The sequence below is a fragment of the Ovis aries genome, chromosome 2 (assembly GCF_016772045.2).
Source record: "Ovis aries strain OAR_USU_Benz2616 breed Rambouillet chromosome 2, ARS-UI_Ramb_v3.0, whole genome shotgun sequence".
Taxonomy (NCBI): domain Eukaryota; kingdom Metazoa; phylum Chordata; class Mammalia; order Artiodactyla; family Bovidae; genus Ovis; species Ovis aries.
The window spans coordinates 48,725,553-48,749,714 of NC_056055.1; the positions used below are offsets into that span (position 1 = coordinate 48,725,553).

At 39.0% G+C, this 24,162-nt stretch overlaps 1 protein-coding gene across 2 annotated transcripts in view; it reads right to left on the bottom strand.

Annotated features, from left to right (window-relative positions):
- TGFBR1 (transforming growth factor beta receptor 1) overlaps positions 1-24,162 on the bottom strand; it is a 69,929-nt gene that overhangs the window by 18,209 nt on the left and 27,558 nt on the right. Inside the window, exons 2-6 of one of the 2 annotated variants that reach the window (XM_004004226.5) lie at positions 19,255-19,494; positions 15,711-15,941; positions 10,515-10,745; positions 5,544-5,711; positions 2,497-2,653 (exon numbers count right to left, since the gene is read on the bottom strand). In XM_004004226.5, the coding sequence (XP_004004275.1) occupies positions 2,497-2,653; positions 5,544-5,711; positions 10,515-10,745; positions 15,711-15,941; positions 19,255-19,494 (1,027 nt within the window). Of the gene's footprint in view, positions 1-2,496; positions 2,654-5,543; positions 5,712-10,514; positions 10,746-15,710; positions 15,954-19,254; positions 19,495-24,162 lie in introns of both variants that reach the window. The other variant, XM_012120354.4, reaches the window with a different exon arrangement.

Here is a 24,162-nt window from a genome sequence, read left to right on the forward strand (position 1 = left end):
CTGCTGAGTTTTCCAAATTTGCTGGCATATTGAGTGCAGCACTTTCACGGCATCATCTTGTGAATTTAGGAGAAACAATTATTTACGATGGTCTCTGAGGACTATTTATAGGTGGGAGCCCCCCTGTGTACCTTGTGTGGGTTTAGCATTTTTGGTGCGAGGGCTGTTTTAGTATGGATGCCTGTCGCCTCTCCTCTCAGCATGTTCTGGTCATTACCCCTTTGATAGAGGGTATGCAGATACCTGGTCCTCATGTTCTTGGCAGTGGTGGCAGCTCATGATTGTTCCTGGAGGTGGTATCCTGCCACCTGAAAGCTAATGCAGGGGAAAACGCCCCTCACACACAGCCCACACGATGGCGCCTGGCCTCTAAGGCAGCCCAGGCTTTCTCTGTGTACACCCTCAGATGCAGTCACATCAGACTCTAACCCCTTCTGACTGTTTCTATACATCCCACCCCTGTCTCCCCCAGGTCTGATTTCTGAAGCCTGAGCCTCCACACATAACTGAGATCATATTAGACTCAAGGAAAGTATCTCCACTGGTTTACTCCAAACCCCATGAAAAGCTGAAATTGCAATTTTATGCTATTTGCCTTATGATCTTTGTTTCTAATGACCCACATTCTAGGCGTCCTACTATACACCACCTACTTTGCTGTGTACTATGCAGGGACTATGTATTTCAGTCTAGAAGTCTTCTCACTAAAACAGGATAAAAGGAAAGGCAAGAACATACTCCAGGGAACAAAATAATAGATAAAAATGAATGCCAGTCCTTAATGATACCATATTGCACAGTTCTGAGGTTTCAAAAATCCTACTAAGGTTACAGATTAGGACTCACAAAGACCTGCAGCAGCCACTGCTTGGAACCCTGAGTCAAGAGATTTGAGAGTCCCCACTGAAACCATAAACACAGCTGAGATTGAATAAAGCTCAGCTCTATTCAAGTCCAGTGTAGCAGTTTGAAGGTAGGTGGCGGCAAAATGCCGTTATACACAAAGCAAAGCCTTTTGGGTCAGAAAGGCCCAGGTTCAAGTCTCAGCTCTTCAGCTTACCATCCATGAGGCTGGCTGGCCACATGAACCTTCACAGGGTGGTTTCCTCATCTGTGAATTGAGGGTAGTGATACTTACCTACTTAGGTTCTTTGAGTACTCGTGTGTGTGTTAGTCACACAGTTGTGTCCGACTCTTTGTGACCCCATGGACTGTAGCCCACCAGGCTCCTCTGTCCGTGGGATTTTCCAGGCAAGAATTCTGGAGTGGGTTGCCATTCCCTTCTCCAGAGGATCTTCCTGACCCAAGAACAGAACCTGGGCCTCCTACATAGTAGGCAGATTGTTTACTGACTGAGCTACCAGGGGAGTACTCATAGATTCAACAAATACTTATTGAGGACCTACTATGTTCTAGGCACTGTGACAGATGCTGGGAATACAAGGCTTCTCTCAAGCAGCTTACGATCCAGTGGAATATACAGATAAGTGAACAGTTATAATGTGCTAAGTGGTCCAGATTTAGCATGCAATGAGGGTGTCTGACAAGGACGCCTAACAGTCCAGAAAAAGACTTCTCTGAGAAAGGAAGACTGAGTAACACGTTAAGGAAACTGGAGGGGGAATTATGCTCTAGGAGAGAGGTCAGGCCCACAAGCTGTTGTACCTCCTGTCAGATCAGTGGCAGCGTTAGATTAAAAATAAAGTGCACAATGAATGTAATGTGCTTGAATCACCCTGAAACCATCTTCCCCACCTCTAGTCCTTGGAAAAATTATCTTCAAAACAATGAGTCCCGGGTGCCAAAAAGGGTGGGGACTGCTGCTCTAGGATATAGCACATGTGAAAGTTTGAAGAGAGAAAGCTATGTTTTCAGGAAATAAAAATATAAGAACAGTTGGGCTAACTACAGCACAACATTTGAAGAGAACATTAAATGATGTAATATACATGAGACACATTAAAATGACTGGTACACAGTAGGTACCCCATTAATATTAACTACTCTTATGATAACATAACTAATGGTAGTTTTCTGGAAAGGCTACCTTTGATCAGCAGTAACCTTTGTAAGTTAGCTAAAACCCACTCCAGTACTCTTGCCTGGAAAATCCCATGGGCTGAGGAGCCTGGTAGGCTGCAGTCCATGGGGTCATGAAGAGTCGGACATGACTGAGCAACTTCACTTTCCCTTTTCACTTTCATGCATTGGAGAAGGAAATGGCAACCCATTCCAGTGTTTTTGCCTGGGGAATCCCAGGGACGGGGGAGCCTGGTGGGCTGCCGTCTGTGGGGTCGCACAGAGTCGGACACGAATGAAGCGACTTAGCAGCAACCATGATTTCAGAGCAGGCAAGACCATGAGATCTTCTACCTGTGAGCAATCTAATAAAGAACAAGGTTGAGTTTCATAAAAGTTACGTATCTAGAAATGAGAAGGAAAAGAAGTCAACTTCAGAACATAAAAATAACTGTGTTCACTCTCTGAGAAGTATACCTTTTTGTTCCCACTCTGTGGTTTGGAGCAATGTCAATTGTATCTGTGGCCGAATCATGCCTTACTGCCAGTCCTAAGTCTGCAATACAGCAAGTTCCATTCTTCTTTACCAAGATATTCTTTGATTTCAAATCCCTATGAGCTATGGCTGGTTTTCCTAAAGAAAAAGAAAGTTAAACATGGTTGCTTAAAGGGTAATACCAATCACAAATCTCACCTAGGTCCTCCCATCCCAGTGTCAAAAGCATTTTATCCCCATCACTGCAATACCTGGGCCCTTACTAAACCAACTTACATGAATCAGTGCACAAAAAGTTGATGAAATTACATTTCAAAGAAAACAGATGATGTTAAAAAAATATAAATCTAACACTCAAAAACCAGGAGGTTAAAGATACTAGTTTGTTGATACCCTATGAATCTTTTTTTATAGGACTCCTAGGTACTCATATTCCAATCCAAGAACCAAAAATCTAGATCACCTCTTTTGCCTATCAACTGGAATATATTCATTAAATGTATAATGCCTTTAATACCGCTGCTGCTGCTAAGTCGCTTCAGTCGTGTCCGACTCTGTGCAACCCGATAGACGGCAGCCCACCAGGCTATGCCGTCCCTGGGATTCTCCAGGCAAGAACACTGGAGTGGGTTGCCATTTCGTTCTCCAATGCATGGAAGTAAAAAGCAAAAGGGAAGACTCTTAGCGACCCCATGGACTGCAGCCTTTAATACTAACTACTAGAAAAAGTGCTATTATAAAATAATTATAGTGTGTAAAACTTGGAACCCTCAGAGGCTGCTGGTGGGAATGTACAATAAAATAGTACAGGCTCTTAGGAAAAAAAAGTCTGGCAAGTTTCACAAATCATTAGTTACTGTCTGATCCAGTAACTTCATCTCTAGGCATATACCCAAGATAATGGAAATGTATCCACATTAAAACTTGTACATCAATGTTCATAGCAGCATTATTCATAATAACCCAAAGTGGAAACAAATGTCCATCACTGATGAATGGATACCCAAAATGTGCTAAATCCATATAATGAAATATTGCTTGGACATAAAAGGGAATGAATTTCTGATAATGCTGCATTATTAAACCTTGAACCTATACTAAGAGAAAGCAGCTAGTCATAAAAGATATATATTGTATGATTCCATATGCTATGTCCAGAATAAGCAAATCTATAGATGGTCATAAAGAGTCAGATACAACTTAGTGACTGAACAATATATGGAAAATAAATCAGAGGTTGCCTAGAGCGAAATGGAGAGTGACTGCTGAGAACTACAAGGTTCTTTTGAGGTGATGAAAATGTTCTTAAATGTTCTTAAAATGTGGTGATAGCTATACAAAACTGATTATACTAAAAACCACTGATTTGTACACCAAATGGGTAAATTGTATAGTATGTGAATTACAACTCAATTTGTTGTTGTTCAGTCACCAAGTCATATCTGACTCTTTACGACCCTATGGACTGGAGCAGGCCAGGCTCCCCTATCCTTCACTGTCTCCTGGAGTTTGCTCAAACTCATGTCCATTGAGTTGGTGATGCTGTCTAACCATCTCATCCCCTGCCACCCCCTTTCCCTTTTGCCTTCTATTTTTCCCAGCACCAGGGTCTTTCGCAATGAGTTGGCTCTCTGTGCCAGGTGGCCAAAGTATTGGAGCTTCAGCATCAGTCCTTCCAATGAATATTCTGGGTTTTCTTTTAGGACTGACTGGTTTGATCTCCTTGCAGTCCTAGGAATTCTCAAGAGTCTTCTCCAGCGCCACAGATTGAAACCATCAATTCTTTGGCGCTCAGCCTTCTTTATGGTCCAGCTCTCATATTCATACATGACTACTGGAAAACACAGCTTTGACTACACAGACCTCTCTCGCAGAGTGACGTCTCTGCTTTTTAATATGCTATCTAGGTCTGTCATAGCTTTCCTTCTAAGGAGCAAGTGTCTTAATTTCATGGCTGCAGTCACCGTCCACAGTGATTTTGGAGCCCAAGAAAAGAAAATCTGTCACTGCTTTCACTTTTTCCCTTTCTATTTGTCATAAAGTGATGTAACTGGATGCCATGATCTTCTGTTTTTGAATGTTGACTTTTAAACCAGCTTTTTCACCCTCGTCTTTCACCTTCATCAAGAGGCTCTTCAGTTACTCTTCACTTTCTGTCATTACCATCATTCTGAGGTTGTTGATATTTCTTCTAGCAGTCTTGATTCCAGCTGAGATTCACCCAGCCTGGTATCTCACATGATGTATTCTGCATATAAATAAGCAGGGTGACAATATACAGCCTTGCTGTACTCCTTTCCCAATTTTGAACCTGTTGTTTTTGAAGTCTATTTTGTTTCATGTCCAGTTCTAACTGTTGCTTCTTGATCTGCATACAGGTTTCTAGGGAGATAGGTAAGGTGGTCTGGTATTCCCATCTTTTTCCGAATTTTCCAGTTTATTGTATGTGACATAGTATGAATTATAACTCAATAAAGCTATTATAATCAACAACTGATTTTGCAAAGATGGGGCTGACTGAACTACCAAAACAGCATGTGTGACGTATATAGTAAAGCTGGTAATGGGGTTAGCAAGTGGATAATCATTAGAGCAGAGACTACACTGGCATCTGATATCTTATATAGCACAATACTAACTCGTGCAATCTCCTTATCCTAGGATCAAACACAATTATCAGATGGTCAGATAACATTTATGTAGCATGCTGGATGTTTACAGAGCATCTTCACATTTCATTTGGTACTATACATAAATGCCGAAATCAAGATCCTCAAAATCACAAGACTAAACACTACTTTTAAGAACTTACCAAAATATCAGTATTGTTATAACAACTAGAGAATCTCTAATCAAATTCCTAGATTCCTAACTCTATGTTAGATTTTTCAACAGAAAGTTAAAATATTCTCATATAAAAACTCATTTTAAACATTTCCACTTTGGCTGACTTCTTGCAAAAATTTTCTGAATAGACATTAGACCCACAGGAATTTACAGCTTAAATAACAGGACTGCTTTGAGTTACCTTGGGTACCAACTATCTCCATGTGAAGATGGGCAAGTCCACTTGCTGTGGACAGAGCAAGTTTTATCATTCCTTCCACAGTAACTGTGTATCTGTTCAAATAATCAAAAAGGGATCCGTGCTCATGATAATCTGACACCAACCAGAGCTGAGTCCATGTGCCATTGTCTGCCAAGTAGAAAAACAATATTTCAGATAGGCTATAGAACATTTATGATTTATCTGTTCAAACATTATCACTTTTTACTCAGTCCTGAATCACACAACTGCAACACGTTGGTACCGTACATTTGTATAGATTTCTTTCATATTTGCTTGTTTTTCTTGTTCATATATTTTCATTTATTTTCAGTTTTCTTATACGTTTATGTTTATATCCTTTAATTAAGTCCCCTATCCTTGAAATTGAGACAAAGACAACTAGTCCATTCAAGAGACAAAGAATCACAGTGTAAAGACGGTGATCTCGCGTCCACACAAACAGTAGCAGGGATGGGACTGTTTAATACACAGAACAATGCCTGGTCCAGGTGAGGTGCTCAGTGATTGTTCCTGGAAGCTGGGAGAGAAACAAGGGAGGAGGAAGAAGAGAAATACCTGGAACCTAGCATAGCCACAGTGGGAATGGAATATTATGGGACAAACCAAGCGTGACCTTAAATGAGAAATGCAAGCTTTAATGACAAACTGTGTATATAGTTCAACAGGAAGCCAAGTAAGATTATTACAATTCCAAGGTTTACAGCTTAGAAAAATATATAAACAGTAGTATCACTGATACATGGGGAAGCTAAGATAGGAACTAAAAATGTCAGGAGGGGAAAAGGCTGGGACTGAATTTAATTTGACACAAGGTAGTTTTAAACCTCACTAGCTAAGAATGTGCCTTTTTTCAAAAGTTCTATTAACTGTAAACCAATATGTGAAATGAAAATGTATTTTCCCTCAGGAACCATGGTAAAGGTTCTGGCTGGGCTTCTAGGCTAGGCTGGTCCACAAAAGTCCCAGCTGGAGAACCATATATTTCACAAAATCATGATAGCAAAGCAGTATTGCAACAATACTAGGAGGCAGGGCATTTCAGTAAAAGATGCTTTACTTGGAGTCATTCTGACCCAGGTTGGAATCCAGGGCCTGGCTGTTACTAACTACGTGACCTTAGACTGGTTAAGAAACTTCTTAACCAGTGAGCCTTTGTTTCTTCTTTTACACTACAAGAATACCTTAACTTTTCAAGACCACAAAGAAGATTTTAAAAATAAGATAACAAGTTTTTAAAAAGCATTTAGCATGGCACACAAGAACTAAAATGTGCTATTTCCTTCCCTGTTGTAAAATGAAAGAAACTCAAAGTGACATAAAACATTTTATTTTGAAAGTTGTTACTTGAAAGAAAGCAACTCTGATTAGAAGAAATTAAAGAATGAAATGTTTTCAGAAGATTCTGGAGGAGGTTGCTGAGTATTTTTGAAAGGATTTAGATATTCATGATACTAGTTCTTTATAAATTCATTCATAAACTTTATAAACTGATTCTGTTCAGACTTGTGCCTTTCCTTTTCCTTGATACAGGTATATCACTAAGTACATCTGCATGATTAACCATAGCTGAATTCTGGAAGGTTCACAAATAACAAGAAATAAATTCGGAACACAGGAAGATGGAAGACTGGGAGATTTTCTAAGGTAATTGACAAGAGAGGTGGAAGGATATACTAGAGGCTATGCCCACATAAAGGGTTGTCTGAGTTGGAATTAACTGAATTAGGAGGAAAACAAAGGAAAAGGGAATAGCGGGCTGGAGGGGAAGGTGGTGGGGGAGGGGCAGATCTAGATTCCAGGCAGAGTCCACTGACCCTGACAGAGAAGAGAGAGTAGGACGAGCCGGCAGGGTCACCAGTTCCCACAGTGACCACTAGGTGACAGCACCAGCTTGGCTGCTGCTCGAGCGAAAGACGCGCTGGGCCTGCTAAGAGCCTCAAACTGCAGTTTTTAAAGTCACTGCCACCACTGAATTTGAAACCAAAAATGTGGGTGACTTCTTTGAGGGAGAAATTACTGTTTGTAGAATTAGAGCCTTCATATGAGTTAAGAAGGGTTTCAGAAAACAAAAGCACCTATTAAGAAATAAACTCACCTAATCAATCAGAAAGTGGGAAAAAGACCTAAACAGACATTTCTCCAAAGAAGACATACAGATGGCTAACAAACGTGAAAAGATGCTCAACATCACTCATTATTAGAGAAATGCAAATCAAAACTACAATGAGGTATCACCTCACACCAGTCAGAATGGCCATCATCAAAAAGTCTACAAACAGTAAATGCTGGAGAGGGTGTGGAGAAAGGGAACGCTCTTGCACTGTTGGTGGGAATGTAAATTGATACAGGCACTATGGAAGACGGTATGGGGATTCCTTAAAAAACTAAGAATAAAACCACCATACGACCCAGCAATCCCACTCCTAGGCATATATGCTGAGGAAACCAAAACTGAAAGACACATGAATCCCATTGTTCACTGCAGCACTATTTACAATAGCTAGAACATGGAAGCAACCTAGACGTCCATCAGCAGATGAATGGGTAAAGAAGCTGTGGCACATATACACGATGGAATATTACTCAGCCATAAAAAGGAATGCATTTGAGTCCGTTCTGATGAGGTGGATAAACCTAAAACCTATTATACAGAGTGAAGTGAGTCAGAGAAAAGATCATATTCTAATGCATATATACAGAATCTAGAAAATGGTACTGAAGAATTTATTTATAGGGCAACAGTTGAGAAACAGAATAGACTTATGGACGTGGGGAGAGGGAAGGAGAGGGTGAGATGTATGGAAAGAGTAACATGAAAACTTTTATTACCATATGTAAAATAGATAGCCAGTGGGAATTTGCTGTATGGCTCAGGAAACGCAAACGGCTCTGTATCAATCTAGAAGGGTGGGATGGGGAGGGAGGTTCAAAAGGGAGGGGGTATATGTATACCTGTGACTGATTCACGTTGAGGTTTGACAGAAAACAAAATTCTGTAAAGCAATTATCCCTCAATAAAAAAACTTTAAAAACCTCCATAGTCACAGAATATATTAATAATAAAGACTGTTTTAAAGCATTGGGGAAGAAGAAAAATCGTGTCTAAGAAAGAAGAAAATGAAAACTAAGGACTTGGTAAGACTATAAGTACTAGTTTTATTTGTTTTATTTTTAAATACTACCAATTTGGTAGTATCTATTGGTAACAGCTGCTTACATCCATCATCACCCCTAGGTCACAAAAAGTAGATAATCACATTATATATGCCTCCTGATGAGGTGCAATAGAAAGAATACAATATGTAAAAAGTATATAATATTTTCAGTCAGAAAACCAATAAAATAATCAGATTCAGTTTCTAATTTTAACTACCAGTTTTCAGATTATACAAGGAGCAAGTTCAGAGATACTGTACGAATTCAATTTAGCAAATCTAGAATATGATAAGCTCTATATGAGAAACAATCCAGTTTCTTTAACAAATAAACTGCAAGAAGGAAAAAAAGGGCAGGGGGGCACCCTACTGTTAGTGTTTTTTAAAACCCTAGTGTTTTTAAAGGATTTAAGATAAATATCAACCAAATGCAGTGGATCCTAAAGTGAATAACCAATAAGTAGACAATTGCAGAAATATGAAACGGACTAGATATTTGATGGCATCCTTTAAATTGATAATGGTAGTATGGTTATGTTTCATAAAAAAGATTCCCTATAATCTAAAGATGCAAACTGAAATATTAATAGTGAAAAGGTGTATTGCTGGGATTAGCTTCAAATAATTCAAAGGAGCAGAGTAGATGGAATCAGAACTCAAGTATGATTTGCAATGAGCTGGTAATTTTTGAAGCTGGGTAATGGGAATCCACTATCCTATTCTTGACTTCTGTGTATACTGGAAATTTTCTATAAATAAAAGTTTAAAAAAGCAAGTAATGTTCATTGTAAATAAATTTGAAAATACAGAGAAACCACAAGAAAAATCAAAATCACCCATGAACATCAACTAAGGTTAAACACTATTAACATTCTGACGAAATAAATATTGTTGAAGAAAATGGGAAGGGAAAAGAGTAAAAATATGACTGTGGTTATGGCCTTTAAAAAAGAATGAAAGCATTTTTCCAAAAAAACAAATAGCAATGCTGGGGAATAAATCTGATTCAAAGCAAGTATGATGAGAGTTGAGTTTAATACAAGTCTCTGACAAAAGCTATAAAGGTGGGATTGTGGGCACTGCTATAACAACTGAAGCCAAAAAGTAAGTACAGTCTGAAGTGACTTTTCAGTCACCGCTCATCCTGACTGTCTATGCACATGGCTTCCTCACTTGCTTCTGACCCCTGGCCTCAATCACCTGTGTACCACAGGCAAGAAAGGGTTCATCCACATGGTTACCAAGATCTAGGTGGTTTTAGAGAAACCATTTCTCTAAGTGAGTTTACTTAAAAGACTAATCTATTTAGCCCTAGAAATTTAAACACAGAATACACTTGAGAAGTTATTTTTATTCTCCCTATAAATAAGCTCATTAGGAAATACTAGAATGCCCTAATGGTCAGGAGGAGATTAAAAGGAAACATATCTGAGCTCTAGTCTATCTCAGAACTCTGGGCAACTAAGCTTATGACTATATTCAATATCTAACTTCCCAGAACCAAATTAACAAAAGCATATAGTTTCATTTTTTGTTTTTTTAAATAGCTCTTTCTACTTTATGAAGTAATTAGAGGTTTAGGAACATGTCAAGAATCAAGAAAATCTTTTAGAAGTTCATGTATCTAAAGGCTTCTAATGTATTGTTTTACTTAATAGGTCTAATCAATATGACAAATATCCATTTCTCATCACATATGAGTGTTTAATAGTCTTATTTGTTGAAGGAATTAAAATATATTTTGTTACACTCAGGAGAAGCAAATGTCACTGACCTTTGTTGTCCGCTGCTATAAATCCTAAGATGTTTTCGTGACGTAACATGACAGTCTGATAAATCTCTGCTTCACGGAACCATGAACGTTCTTCTCTAGAGGAGAATATTTTAACAGCAACTTCTTCTCCTCTCCATTTTCCTCGCCAAACTTCTCCAAAACGACCTTTGCCAATACTTTCTTGTAACACAATAGTTCTCGCAATTGTTCTCTGAACAAGCAATGGTAAACCTAAGGATAAAAATAAACAGTATTCAATACAAAATATTAGTATGTTTCTAAACCAGGATAGGTGTTAAAGAATGACCCAGAAACTTAAAATCTCCCTGAGGAAATACAGAGTAAATTTGCGAAATCAGTAATTCATGATAAAAAGGAAACTAATAAAAGGATCCAGAAACTCCTGCCTAAGAGTCAAGGTAGGCTTTAAAAGATAAGCTGAATTTAGACTGGGTTTACAGAAGGGATAGGACTAAAGAAGAAGAGAAGGTAAGGTGTTTAGGTCAGAGGAATATACAAGCAAAAGTAGAAGGAAGGAAATGGATGATACATGTTTAGGGAGCCAGCTTAGATAAGCAGAACGGGGCCGTGCGTAGTAAAACAGTAGAACAGGAGGGAAGCTGCGTCCGAATGTGAGGAGTACTGAGTGCCAAGCTCAAGGTGACCAGTGAAGAGCTGTAGGGGAAAGAGGAACCGGTAAACATTGCAGAAAAGGGGCCATGAATGGGAAGAAATGATTTAAAAATCTTATTTCAGAAAGATGAGTCTGGTAAGTTTTAAGAATGGGAGGGAAAAAATATGTAAACACCAGAAACAAGAGAAGTGACTTCTGGTCTAACTTTAAAAATGACCACAAAAACCATCTCAGACAAGCAATTTACTAATTTATGTGCTAGGAACTGGCTTCCATTACATTAATATCTTAAAGAATGATGCCAAGTAACTTACCCTGGTGATGAGATCTTGGCAGTTTTCTCACCAAATGAACTTGCTTGATTATAACATACAGAGTTTTCAATATTTTACCACACTTCATTTATATAAAAGTATTTAACTACTTATAAAATTTAAGTAACACTGTATTTTTTACTATTCTAATTCACTTAATATTTCATGGACTAAGAACTGTCACCTTAAATTATACTGGCACTGACAATTAAAATATCAGTGTACATCATGTTCTACACTGTTTATATAGTCTAATATGCATAAATCCGTGTCACATGTAATCTATATTGAGTTGCCTACTACAGATCAAATTAACCCAACAGGGTAAATAAAATTATCTGCTCTCTTTGGTTTCTAGTGTGAAATGCTTATAAATACAAACATTAAATCTTTGTCTCTTTTCATCTTTAAGCTTCTCAAATAGGTCTTTCCTTTCCCTTGCTCTAGCCATCCACGGCCCCCCCGCCACTTCCTGCAAAGTAGCAGTCTAACTGTAAACAGTTGTTTTTACAAGGAGACTGCTAGTTAAAAATAAACCTGTAGAAATTAAATGAAGGAGCTCATTTGTATTATGACTAACCAATTCCTAATTATGTTGTTTACAGCAGACACTAACATCCTGACAGTACATACAGCAGACACTAAAGCCTCTGAACAGGGCCACACCACGTACTTAAAAAGGTGTAAAGTATACCTAAGAGTTCATTTCAGGGACTTGACTGGTGGTCCAGCAGTTAAGAATCCGCCTGCCAATGCAGGAGACACAAGCTTGATCCGCTGGTCCAGGAAGATTCCGGATGCTGCTAGGCAGCTAGGCCCATGCGCCACAACAACTGAAACCCATGCACCTAGAGCCTGTGCTTGCAGTAAGAGATGCCACTGCAATGAAGAGGAGCCCCACTAGCTGCAACTAGAGAAAACCAGCTGGCAGCAGTGAAGACCCAGTGCAGCCATAACTAAATGCGCTGTGCTTAGTCGCTCAGTCGTGTCTGACTCTTTGCGACTGCATGGACTGTAGCCCGCATGGAATGTAGCTCCTCTGTCCATGGAGACTATTTAGGCAAGAATACTGGAGTGGGTTGCCATGCCCTCCTCCAGGATCTAGGGATCAAACCCAGGTTTCCCGCATTGCAGGCAGATTCTTTACCGTCTGAGCCACCAGGGTTATATTTACTTATGTATTAATAAATAAATATTAAAAACACAGGAAAAAAAGGTTCCTTTCAGGAGGCTGATCTTGAAGTTAGAACGACAAGAAATAAAAAAGAAAGGGAATAGCAAATGAGAAGTCTGGAAACGCCCGACACGTTCAAGACTCTTGTAAATGGTACAGTCAAGAAAGGCTAAGAGGACAAGGAAAAGTCTGTCTTCCCCTTCACCACTGATAGATGGAGAACTAGAATTCAAAGTTAAGCGTGAAAGTCCCTGGGTAGTATCCGACTCTGCAAATTCTCTAGGCCAGAATACTGGAGTGAGTAGCCTTTTCCTTCTCCAGGGGATCTTTTCCAACCCATGGATTGAACCAGGGTCTCCTGCATTGCAGGCAGATTCTTTACCAACTGGGCTATCAGGGAAAGTCAAGATTTATCATATTTTCTGTATTTGGTTACCACAACCCACATGAGTATCTGAGCATTAAAAAAAAAAAAGTTTTCAAGACAAAAATTAGCAGGCCTAAGTTAGATCTCAATGTTTTCTGCTTCTGTACCTTTTAGAACTGCTTGAGAGGAAGCTACAATAGGGAAAAATGCATGGTCCAAGCACCTTCACATGCAGTGAACAATGGAAATAAGACCAGAACAATATGCATACATTAAAGAGATCATAAGCATGAACAAGACACAATAAACACTGGGCTAAGAGATTCACATTCTCAAAAACTGAAGACACCCATGCGCACGTCCACACACACTTTTCAATCTGATGGCTGCTTAGAGGCATACGCTTAAAAATAGGCACATGCACAACCTGCCGTTCAGATTCATGCAACAGGGAAAAGGTTAGCTTTAAGTTTAGAGGCGGGTACCAGAACCCAGCTCTCTGCTGGCTCCCACAATTCCTAAGTTAAAAAGTACAGTCTTTGAAAGAGAGAGATAGGGCCCTTCCTCATATATGGTACTGAGTAATAAACATTTGAATTCATAACGTAAAATGTTGTTTTACCTCTTCCTCAATGACTGAAAGAACTAAAAAGGTATTATTCATAGACATCTGACTTACTCAGAGGCATGAGTTCCATTCATGAAGTGGCATTCAGGCTTTATAATAAATAGGAGGAAAAGCACTTTTCTGCTATCATTCAACAGAAGATAGCTTCTGTCTGGAAAAATCTGGAAGCCATTCAGCACAGAGGGAAAGAGGCCTTAAACTAAGCTTTTTCGTAAAAATGCAGCAAATTCATAATTGTATGTCAGATTTTTTTCCCAAATACCTTTTCAGTAAGAATAACACTTGTCATCTGGATATAACTTTACAATCTACCAAGTGCTTAAAATGCTTTCACATAAACGTATCATTTCATTTGAATCTCACAACAAATTCAATGATGTACACAAGGCAGGGTTCATGATTTTCATTTTAAAGATGAAATAACTCCAGCATGAGACACCAGCTAACTGCCCAAAGCCACAGAGCTGAGAAACAATGCAGACAAGCTTTTACATGGTAAAAGGAGGCATAAAAAGGAGAGAAGCTTTCAGACAATGGAGCTGGGTCCCTGACAGATCTAGAAATGTAGAATTCTTTACTTCATATTTGTATCTTAAAAGGTAAATATATTCTTATTTAGAAATCAACTGCCATCCAGACAGCAATTTCTTTTAATCCTTTAGGAAGCCAGATACATAACACTGTGCCAGGTGGCATAAGCTGCTTTGATTTCCTTGGGTTTAAGTTTGGCCACAAGAGAGCAGGTCCAAGGGATTAATTCCAAATGATTTAAAACCACTCTAATTTTCCATGACTTTGGTCCTTGCTTAAGATATTTTTTTGTTCCAGGATAACTCCTGGAATGAGCCAGATATTCTCTGAGAACCCTTTAACTCAGAATCAAAGGGGAACCCCAGGGAAGCGTAAAATAATCTCTCGCCACTCCTCCACCATTTCTGCCCAGAGTGTCACATCTTCAGAACTAAGCCCGCTCCTTCTAATCCAACTTCTAATTACCTCCCTCCTCATGGGAGTCTCAGGCATCCCCACAAGGCTGCCTTAAGAGACGTGAGCTCCTTCGTAAGCCTGTATGCATCCTAGTAGTCATGGACAGAACTCATGGAATATCTACGGTCAAACTCTATAGAAGAAAACTTGAGGTCATGAAATCAGTTTGCTAATACTTAAATGAATGAACATATAAACATATACATCCCATAAAATATACCTTCATTCTCCTAAAATAAAGCATTTTTCATTATGTGAACTTTTTGTGTATGTGTGATTTTATGCTTCAGAGCCATATGCTTCCCCTAGTCATAATTTCTGTTTTAAAGTTCCTTTAATCACTTGATATATAATTTGTGAAATTTTCATTACATATATATATTTAAATCTTTGTATCCATGAATCTAGCCCTTATTTGAAGTTAATTTGCTTCAGGCAATTTGGTAATCTATTTCTGATCCCACATAAATCAACAAACTGAGGAAAGCAAATATCAGAAGGGCCATGGATCCATAAAGCTGTATTAAATAAAAAGGTGGTCAGGCATTTTCTTAAGGGAGAAAATGACAAAAAATTCATTACTTTAATAAAAACAACAAGAAGTAGGCCTGAGCCAAAGACAGCAATTTCATGTTAAAAAAGCAAATAGCTTTTTTAACTATGTCTGTCATAACACTCTCTGTCATACCTGCTTTCAAATATAAAAATAAAGCTGCTAAACAGTCCTGAAGAGAATGGGTAGCTGCAGATTATCTGAACATCTCTGAACTTCAGCCTCAGCTACAGAAGAATAACTGTCCTTATCCTTTTTATCTTACACAGTCATGAGAAGGTGAGAATGCTTTGAAATTTCCATAAGTGTGAAAGTGACTTACTGATGAAATGTTGACAAGTCAGTCACTTCTAATTTGTCCTTCCTAAACTAGCCACAGTCAGATATAAACCTAGCTTAAAGACCTATATTAAGGTTCAAACCTGGGGTAGTAGTCATGCTAGCCCGAATTTTTACAAACTTAGCCAACTGGCTTAGCCAACTAATAAATACAGTTAAGTTTAAAAAGACATTTCAGGAAAAAGAAAGAAATACATTACCTGATCCAGAACCTGATGTTGTCATGTCGTAAATTAAATCTTTTAACGTTGTACCCTCTGAAATAAAAGGGCGATCTAACGAGGGATCCTCTTCATTTGGCACTCGATGGTGAATGACAGTGCGGTTATGGCAGATATAGACCATCAACATGAGTGAGATACAGACAAAGCAGACTGGTCCAGCAATGACAGCTGCCAGTTCAACAGGACCGAGGCCAGATGACGGCTTTCCTGTAAAAGGGCCTCAAATGGAATAAACAACACAATAACACTATAGGCGGCATCCACAGTTTCCTCATCCTCCATATTTCCTGCAGTTGGTCACTACCATTAGGCCCAGCCTCATTACAGCAGCTCATGGGGCTCAAGCCCATCACCAGTGAAGCACTTCATCCTCTCCCACTGGCTCTCCTTTTATGATCACTAGCTCTGTCAACATCCACTTAGTCTTCCTGTAGTCTTGAGCCTAAATAACAAGGCCAGGTACTGCAAACATTGTACACCCACTCCCCGCCTTCCATCACTCTCAGATTACTAATGAAAGAACCAATAATCTGGAACAACTCTCATTAAATATTTCTTGAGTCACTGTCTTTTCTTAAAAAAGCAGTTTGGCTTATCTTATTCCAAGGCCAGTATATGCTCATAGCAAGAAAAAAATTAAGAAGTATATATACAGATAAGCAAAAGTTAAATTTATCTACAGCCTCACAATCCCCCTAAAATTCATCTTTGCGTGTTCTGTGTATCTATATACCTCCATCAATTTTTTTTCCATGCAAAAATATACCCTGTTTTTTTAAGAGTTTGCACATGTATACTTTCCAGTTTATTTTAATCACTGAGCCTTTTAATTCAAGATCATTTTTTTATAATTTAACAACAATTTGCATTGCTTCAGAAACACATTAATTATGACTATTTAGGCATTCATTCTGACACTTGCTGGTTCATAGCCCACCACCATTTCCCTCACATCACATCTTTATCATATTGAGATCTTTATTGGACTGATTTCTTAGAACGAATCCTATCTTTCAGGAGTACATGAGTGCATACACACTGAATACTTGATTATCTAAAGTTAGCTGTTGCCTTTACATATGAAAAATCTTGGCTCATCTAAAGAATTTTGGGTAACAAGCAATATATGATATTTCATTGCCTTCTGGTATTTTTGTTTGTTTTTTTTAAAGCAAAATAATTTGAACTTTTTCCTTTTATAGGTAACCAGTGTTCACTTGTGCTGAATGTGTACACAGTTTTCCTTTATTCTTGAAAATTGATGGATTTTTCATTATATATATTTGGTTAAGTAAGTCTTCATTAATTTTACATAGTATTCTCTTTTCTGTCCATCCTTTTGCCTTTTTCTGGTTTTACAGTAAGCACACTGGATCACCTAGATCTGTCCTCTATCTCTTAATTTGCTCACCAACTGTCTTTTTTCTGAATTGTAACAGTTTCTCAAGCTTGTCTTGCCTTAAGCTTGTCTCACACTTGATTATAAAATTACAGTATCCAGTCTGCTGTTCACTTTCAATACTGCATTTTTTAAAATAATTTATCAATTGAGCTTTTCATCTGAAAGCAATCTTTAACAACTGTGAAATGTTCTCATTTCACTGTGAACAACTGACAACAGACCTTGGACTCTCTGAAAGTTCTTCCCTATCATATGGTAAGTCTGTTTCATAGGATGACATCTACTCTCATTTATCCAGTTCAGTTCACTTCTTTTAAACCATGGAATCTTTCCATTTGATAAAATCATTTGCTGTCTGATTATCAGGGACCTGGGAATAAGGGATCTGTGTATTTTAGCATTAGAAATAAACTGAGTTCTTCATAAGATTTTGTGAGTCTCCATTCTGATATTTCAAACCATTTCAAACAACAAAAATGGGAAATTCCGAAATTATTATTCTCTTCGTCATATTAGAATTGCAAGTAACTATATAAAAGTCAGAAAAATTACAGTCTGACAGAGCTTTGCCACAAGGACCTTCTTTATGTTGAAGATCTGGTTTTACTTTGCTGTCATCAGGTGAACTAGGTGGAAGATTGCCTGTCTTCTGTAACTGGCAGGACTGGCCCTTTTATTCTGAGCTCCAGCAGTTTTCTACTCTAACTATTATGATGCCTAAACCAACTCTGAGTGGAAACTGAGCACTGGGGTCTGTCCCTCTGAGCAATGAAAGCCGTGCTTCCTAAAGGAGAATTGAGAGTCTGCCCCTGGGAGAATGGCATTGAAACGTATATCATCATATGTGAAACGAATCGCCAGTCCAGGTGTGATGCATGATACAGGGTGCTCGGGGCGGGTGCACTGGGATGATCCAGAAGGATGGGATGGGGAGGGAAGGGGGGTTCAGGATGGGGAACACATGTACACCCGTGGCAGATTCATGTCAATGTATGGCAAAACCAATACAATATTGTAAAGTAACTAGCCTCCAATTAAAATAAATAAATTTATATTAAAAAAGAGAGAGAGAGAGTCTGCCCCTGTAGCCCAGTCTCACGCCCAGCCTCTCAGCTTAAAGTATTGGTGGGATTCTGCAAGAAGTTCTTTCACCTACTTCTTTTCCTACAGTTAGTCAATTCTTCACTAGACAATTATCGTCTGCACTATAAGCTGCAGGGTACATGCATGTATGACAACTCTGCAGGCATGTAGATGGCACTTCTTCCATTAGTTCTCCTAGCATTAATATAGCTTTTCCTCAGTTTTGTATCCCTTTATTATAGTAGGTATTTGGGGAAAGTGACAGATCATCACATCACATCATGTAGTCGCTCAGTCATGTCTGATTCCTTGTGACCTCATGGTCTGCCAGGCTCCTCTGTCCATGGGATTCTCCAGGCCAGAAGACTGGAGTGGGTTGCCAGTTCCTTCACCAGGGGATCTTTTCAACCCAGGGATCGAACCTGGGAATCCCACACTGCAGGCAGATTCTTTACCATCTGAGCCACCAGGGAGCCCACCAGGGAAAAGTGACAGCAGAGTTAAATACATGAGCTCAGACCAACATCTTTAACCAGAATCTTTAATCTAATCCTAACTGTTTATGAAGTTTTCAAATTTCTGGCTCTCCTAGGACATTTTAAAATGTAAACTATGGTGAAGGACCAAAAACCTAGAATCATATGTAATAATTTATACATGAAGATTATAAAGCAAGGTGAAATTACAAAGTGAAGGCGTCTGGATTGTTAAGTGTTGCTCTCCATTCCCCGTCCATTACTGACTGCTTTCAAAGGCTGGAGCGTTATACAAGCAGGGACACTCTCAGGATATACTGCTGTGGTTGCCTGTATCAGGATTCTCTACATGTGCCTACCCTTTTAGGCACAACAGACCTCAGAGAAAGTCTGTCTTGGTACCACCTTCTCAAGCAACACACACCCAGGAGTAAGAATTTTGGCTACTCTTATGACTCTACTAGTATGGACCTGTTACTTTTTGCCTCTAAACTGAATAAACTGGGATAGTCTAAGAGCTTTTCTTATAGTATCAAGAAAAAAGTCTTATACAACTTACCGACAGTTGGAAGTTCTATTTTATTGCAGTGGTCCTGGTTGCAGCAATATGTTGTAGACCCAGTTTTTGAAGATGGTGCACATACAAATGGCCTGTCTCGTGGAATTAGGTCAATTTCAGCTATACACATGCTGTTATGTATAACTTTGTCTGTGGTCTCTGTGACAGAGACAAAGCAAAGCCCATCTGTGACACAAGTAAAATTGTCTTTTGTACAAAGTTGGCAGAAACACTGTAATGCTGGGAAAAAAAGAAAAAAAGATCCTATCAGAGAAAATTATCAAAGTTAACAATTTTAAATTATCCCATAGTGTCTACTAATATTGACACATTCCTGATTATATTATAATTATACAGTTTTTTTTTACACTGTTCAAAAAACAAAACTCTTGTTATTATGAGAAGTTCCAAATTCTATTAAGAAGCACATATATGTAGGAGTCAAACATGTTGAAATTTGGACCCAGATTTTTTTCCTAAACCTTTCTGGCTTCCAAGTAGAGAAAAACTGTTACATGCAATTTTATCTGTGCAAGGCAAGCATTCGTCCTCCCATTTAAAATGCAGTACACTGAAATTTACAAAGGTTATACTTATTCTTATCAGTCCAAAATTAGGGATTCATATATTCCCTCCACTGGGGAATGCAGTGTGAAAATCCTACCTCCTCCTCACTGTAGGTTGGAAATCTCAGGGTAAGCTTATGGTAAGAGTAATGGAAATAGATTTGTATTGAGCCAGACATTCCCTTCTCCTGTGCAAACTCCAAAAAAGACATGTATCTTCTAATCAGGATTAGAGTACTTTCTCATAAGCAAGGTAACAAGACATATGTACTCCAACCACAAAGGCAACTGGCTATAGAAATAACTGGAGAAACACTTGCTCCATGCCCACTTTTATCTATTTGATTTTTATGGCTCAACTTGAAGAGTAATTCCTTAAGGGAAGTCTTCTAATTATAATCAACACCTTCCCATACACACAGAACTTCACTAAGCTCGCCAACAAGGGTAAGTGTTCCCCAAAGCAAACAAACACTGCTTACCGGAATTATCTCCTTTCCCTCATGAAACTCTAAGGTTCTTGAGGGCAGATTCTGTAAATCCACATCTAGAACTAAGCTTGGTACACAAAATTAAAAAAACTGTGAAATGAATGGGAGATCACTGTGATCGCATGAAAAGCACAGATATATCCTTGAGTCCAATTGCACATCGGTAAAGGAAAAGGGAAGTGTCCAGGTTTGCAGAATGGCCATTTGCAATGAGACCAGGGAGGTCTACTGTAACTAGAAACAGTGGCTAGGCAGACAGGCAGGCCAGGAGAAAACTAGCTACTCTGAACAGCTAATTTGGTGTGCAGGAAAGGGTTCACTCAGCAAGTCCAAGCTGCTCAAACCTTGCACATCCTCAAGAAACGCTTGTCTTCAGGACTGGTCCTTGGCCAGTTCCTGGGAGATGAGCTCTGACACCCTGAAATATTCTCTTTCATAAGACTGCTGTGTGACTGAGCCCCTGGACACCAAGGCTCCAGTGAACTCCGCTGGCAACACTTCCCACGTGCTGTCATCCCTGACTGCTAAGTTACGTGTGGACACCTATGATGCTGCACTGGGAGAGGACGTCTGGAAGCTGGCACTGGGTTTCTCCTGGACTTTGCCCCGTGTGCCTTCCCTTTTCCTTTTGATGATTTTACTACATGTCTTTCTATTGTAATAAATGAAAACCATGAGTATTAACAGCTTTTCTGGGTCCTATGAGTCCTTCTAGTAAATCATCAAGCCTGAGGAAGGTCATGTGGACCTCCAACTCACTTGTTAAATCCAAATTTAGGGACCATCAGCATCACCTCTAGCAGCTGCTTCTTGGTTGCTGGCTTAATTAAGCACGCTTTATTATCTTTAAAGACCAGCAAAGTTTTAACTTAATCATTATAAAAATTCTTTTCTTTCTCCATAGATAGTTCAGCTCTTTGAATTAAATCCTCCCAAGCATGAAGATAATTCAAGAAAAGTATAAGAAAGTTCTAACATTTAAAGACTGTTGAAAGAGACAGTCGTTTGGTGGTGATTGTAGGTTCCCTGGGTATAATTTCCTAAGGAAGGATTCTGAACCAGGAATCCAAGGACTGGCTTCAGGGATACACGAATCCTATGAAACTGCAGGCCAAATATTGTATGTATTTACATTTTCAAGAGAAGGTTTATAGCTTTCAACAGAACTACAAAGTGGTCCATCACCCACAAAAATTTAAAACCACCACCACAGAAGACTGTCATTATTCTTCTGAATCGTGTTTACTCATGATTAGCCATTCAACCAATGTTTTCTAAGCATAGCTTTATCAGTTACTCCACCAGAAGTTTAGTATTCAAAGATTAATAATTCATGGTCATAGCCCTTGAAGGGCTCCAATCATCAGTGAGGGAAAACATTACAATACAGTGTGGTAATTGCTGTATAAAAATACTGCCATGAAGAATCGCCCTGTTCTAGTAGCTTCATGGCTCCCTTAGTGTGTATGAAATAAGAGCGAAACAGCGGGTCTAACTTCTACTGTGGGGTTCCAACTTATTGTTCACATTACAAATGCTATCCAGAGTCACACACTTCTCATCATTATGATGTTCATATTTCATGAACATGAAACATGAGTCAATGAAATATGAACTTCACTGAAGGTCATACTTCATGACCTTGATCTTTACAGATCCTATCTCTCTGCCTAGTTTAAACCCCCTCTCATATTTTACGACCCTATTCAAACAAGATCTTTTCCATGATGTGCTTGCTCTAAATCTCTCCTCTACCCATAAAACAACTGGGTGACTCCTTTCAATTTTTTTTCATAGCTCTCTTTACATACGTTTAGGTTAGCACAAATCAGTCTATTTACAGTTTGCTGTTAAAGTGTCTCTCGTTAAATTAGGAATGGCCAGGTTTTTAAAATTTTCCCATCTTTGAATTCTGAAAAACAATCAGAAAAACATTTGCCAGGGACTTCCCTGATGGTCCAGTGGTTAAGACTCAGCGCTGCCATAGAGGGGCTACAGGTTTGATCCCTGGTCAAGGAACTAAGATTCCACATGCTATTCTACACAGCCATATATATATATATATATATATATATATATATATATATATGTTTTGGTGGGTTTTTTTGGCCAAAGAAATGTTTCCCAAACAGGAGGTCAAAATATGTTGAGAGAAGGAGGAGAGTCTAAAATAGTGTACAAAAATTTAAGTATATTTATTTAAAACCTACTCTAAGATGAATAATGAATAATCAGTATGGAAAGGCAAATAAGATATGACACTGAAAGATGAATGCCCGAAATCAGTAGCTATCCAGTACAATACTGGGGAAGAATGGAAAAATAGCTACAGAAAGAATGAAGAGGCTGAGCCAAAGCGGAAACAAAGCTCAGTTGTGGTTGTATCTGGTGGTGAAAGTAAAGTCTGATGCTGTAAGAATAATTCTTCACAGGAACCTGGAATGTTAGGTCCATGAATTAGGTCCATGAATTAAGGCATGGTCAAACAGGAGATGGCAAGAGTGAACATCAACATTTTAGGAATCAGTGAACTAAAATAGATGGGAATAGGCTAATTAAATTCAGATGACCATTACATCCACAACTGTGGGCAAGAATTCCTTTGGAGTAGCCCTCAGAGTCAACAAAGAGAGTCCAAAATGCAGTACTTGGTTGCAATCTCAAAAATGACAGAATAATCTCAGTTTGTTTCCAAGGCAAATCATTTAGTATCTATGCCCCAAGTCTATGCCCCAACTGCTAAGGCTGAAGAAGCTGAACGAGTCTATGAAGACCGACAAGACCTCCTAGAACTAACACCAAAAAAAAGATGTTCTTTTCATCTGGAATGAAAAGTAGGAAGTCAAGAGACACCTGGAATATCAGGCAAGTTTGGCCTTGGAGTACAAAAATGAAGCAGGGCAAAGGCTAACAGAGTTTTGCCAAGAGAACGCACTGGTCATAGCTAACACTCTCTTCCAACAACACAAGGGACAACTCTACACATGGACATCACCTGGTGGTCAATAGCAAAATCAGACTCATTATTTTCTTCACAGCCGAAGATGGAGAAGCTCTACACAGTCACCAAAAACAAGTCCTGGAACTGACTATGGCTCAGATCATCAGCTCCTTACTGCTAAATTCACGCTCAAATTGAAGAAAGTACAGAAAACCACTAGGCCATTCAGGTGTGACCTAAATCGAATCCCTTATCATTATACAGTGGAGGTGATGAATGGATTCAAGGAGCTAGATCTGGGAGAGAGACTGCCTAAAGAACTATGGACAGAAGTTCATAACACTGTACAGAAGGTGGTGACCGAAACCATTCCCAAGAAAAAGAAAATGCAAGAAGACAAAGTGGTTGTCTGAGGCCTTACAAATAGCTGTGAAAAGAAGAGAAGAGGAAGGCAAAAGGGAAAGAGAAAGATACACCGAACTGAATGCAGAGTTCCAGAGAACAGCAGGGAGAGGTAAGAGAGCCTTCCTCAGTGATCGATGCAAAGAGATGGAGGAAAACAACAGAATGGGAAAGGCTAGAGAGCTCTTTAAGAAAGCTGGAGATACTAAGGGAACATTTCATGCAAAGACAGGCACAGTAAAGGACAAAAACAGCAAGGACCTAACAGAAGCAGAAGAGATTAAGAGGTGGCAAGAATACACAGAAGAACTATACAAAAAAGATCTTCATGACCCAGATAACGACAATGGTGTGATCACTCATTTAGAGCCAGACATACTGGAGTGTGAGGTCAAGTGGGCCTTAGGAAGCATTACTATGAACAAAGCTAGTGGAGGTGATGGAATTCCAGCTGAGCTATTTCAACTCCTGAAAGATGATGCTATTAAAGAGCTGCACTCAATATACC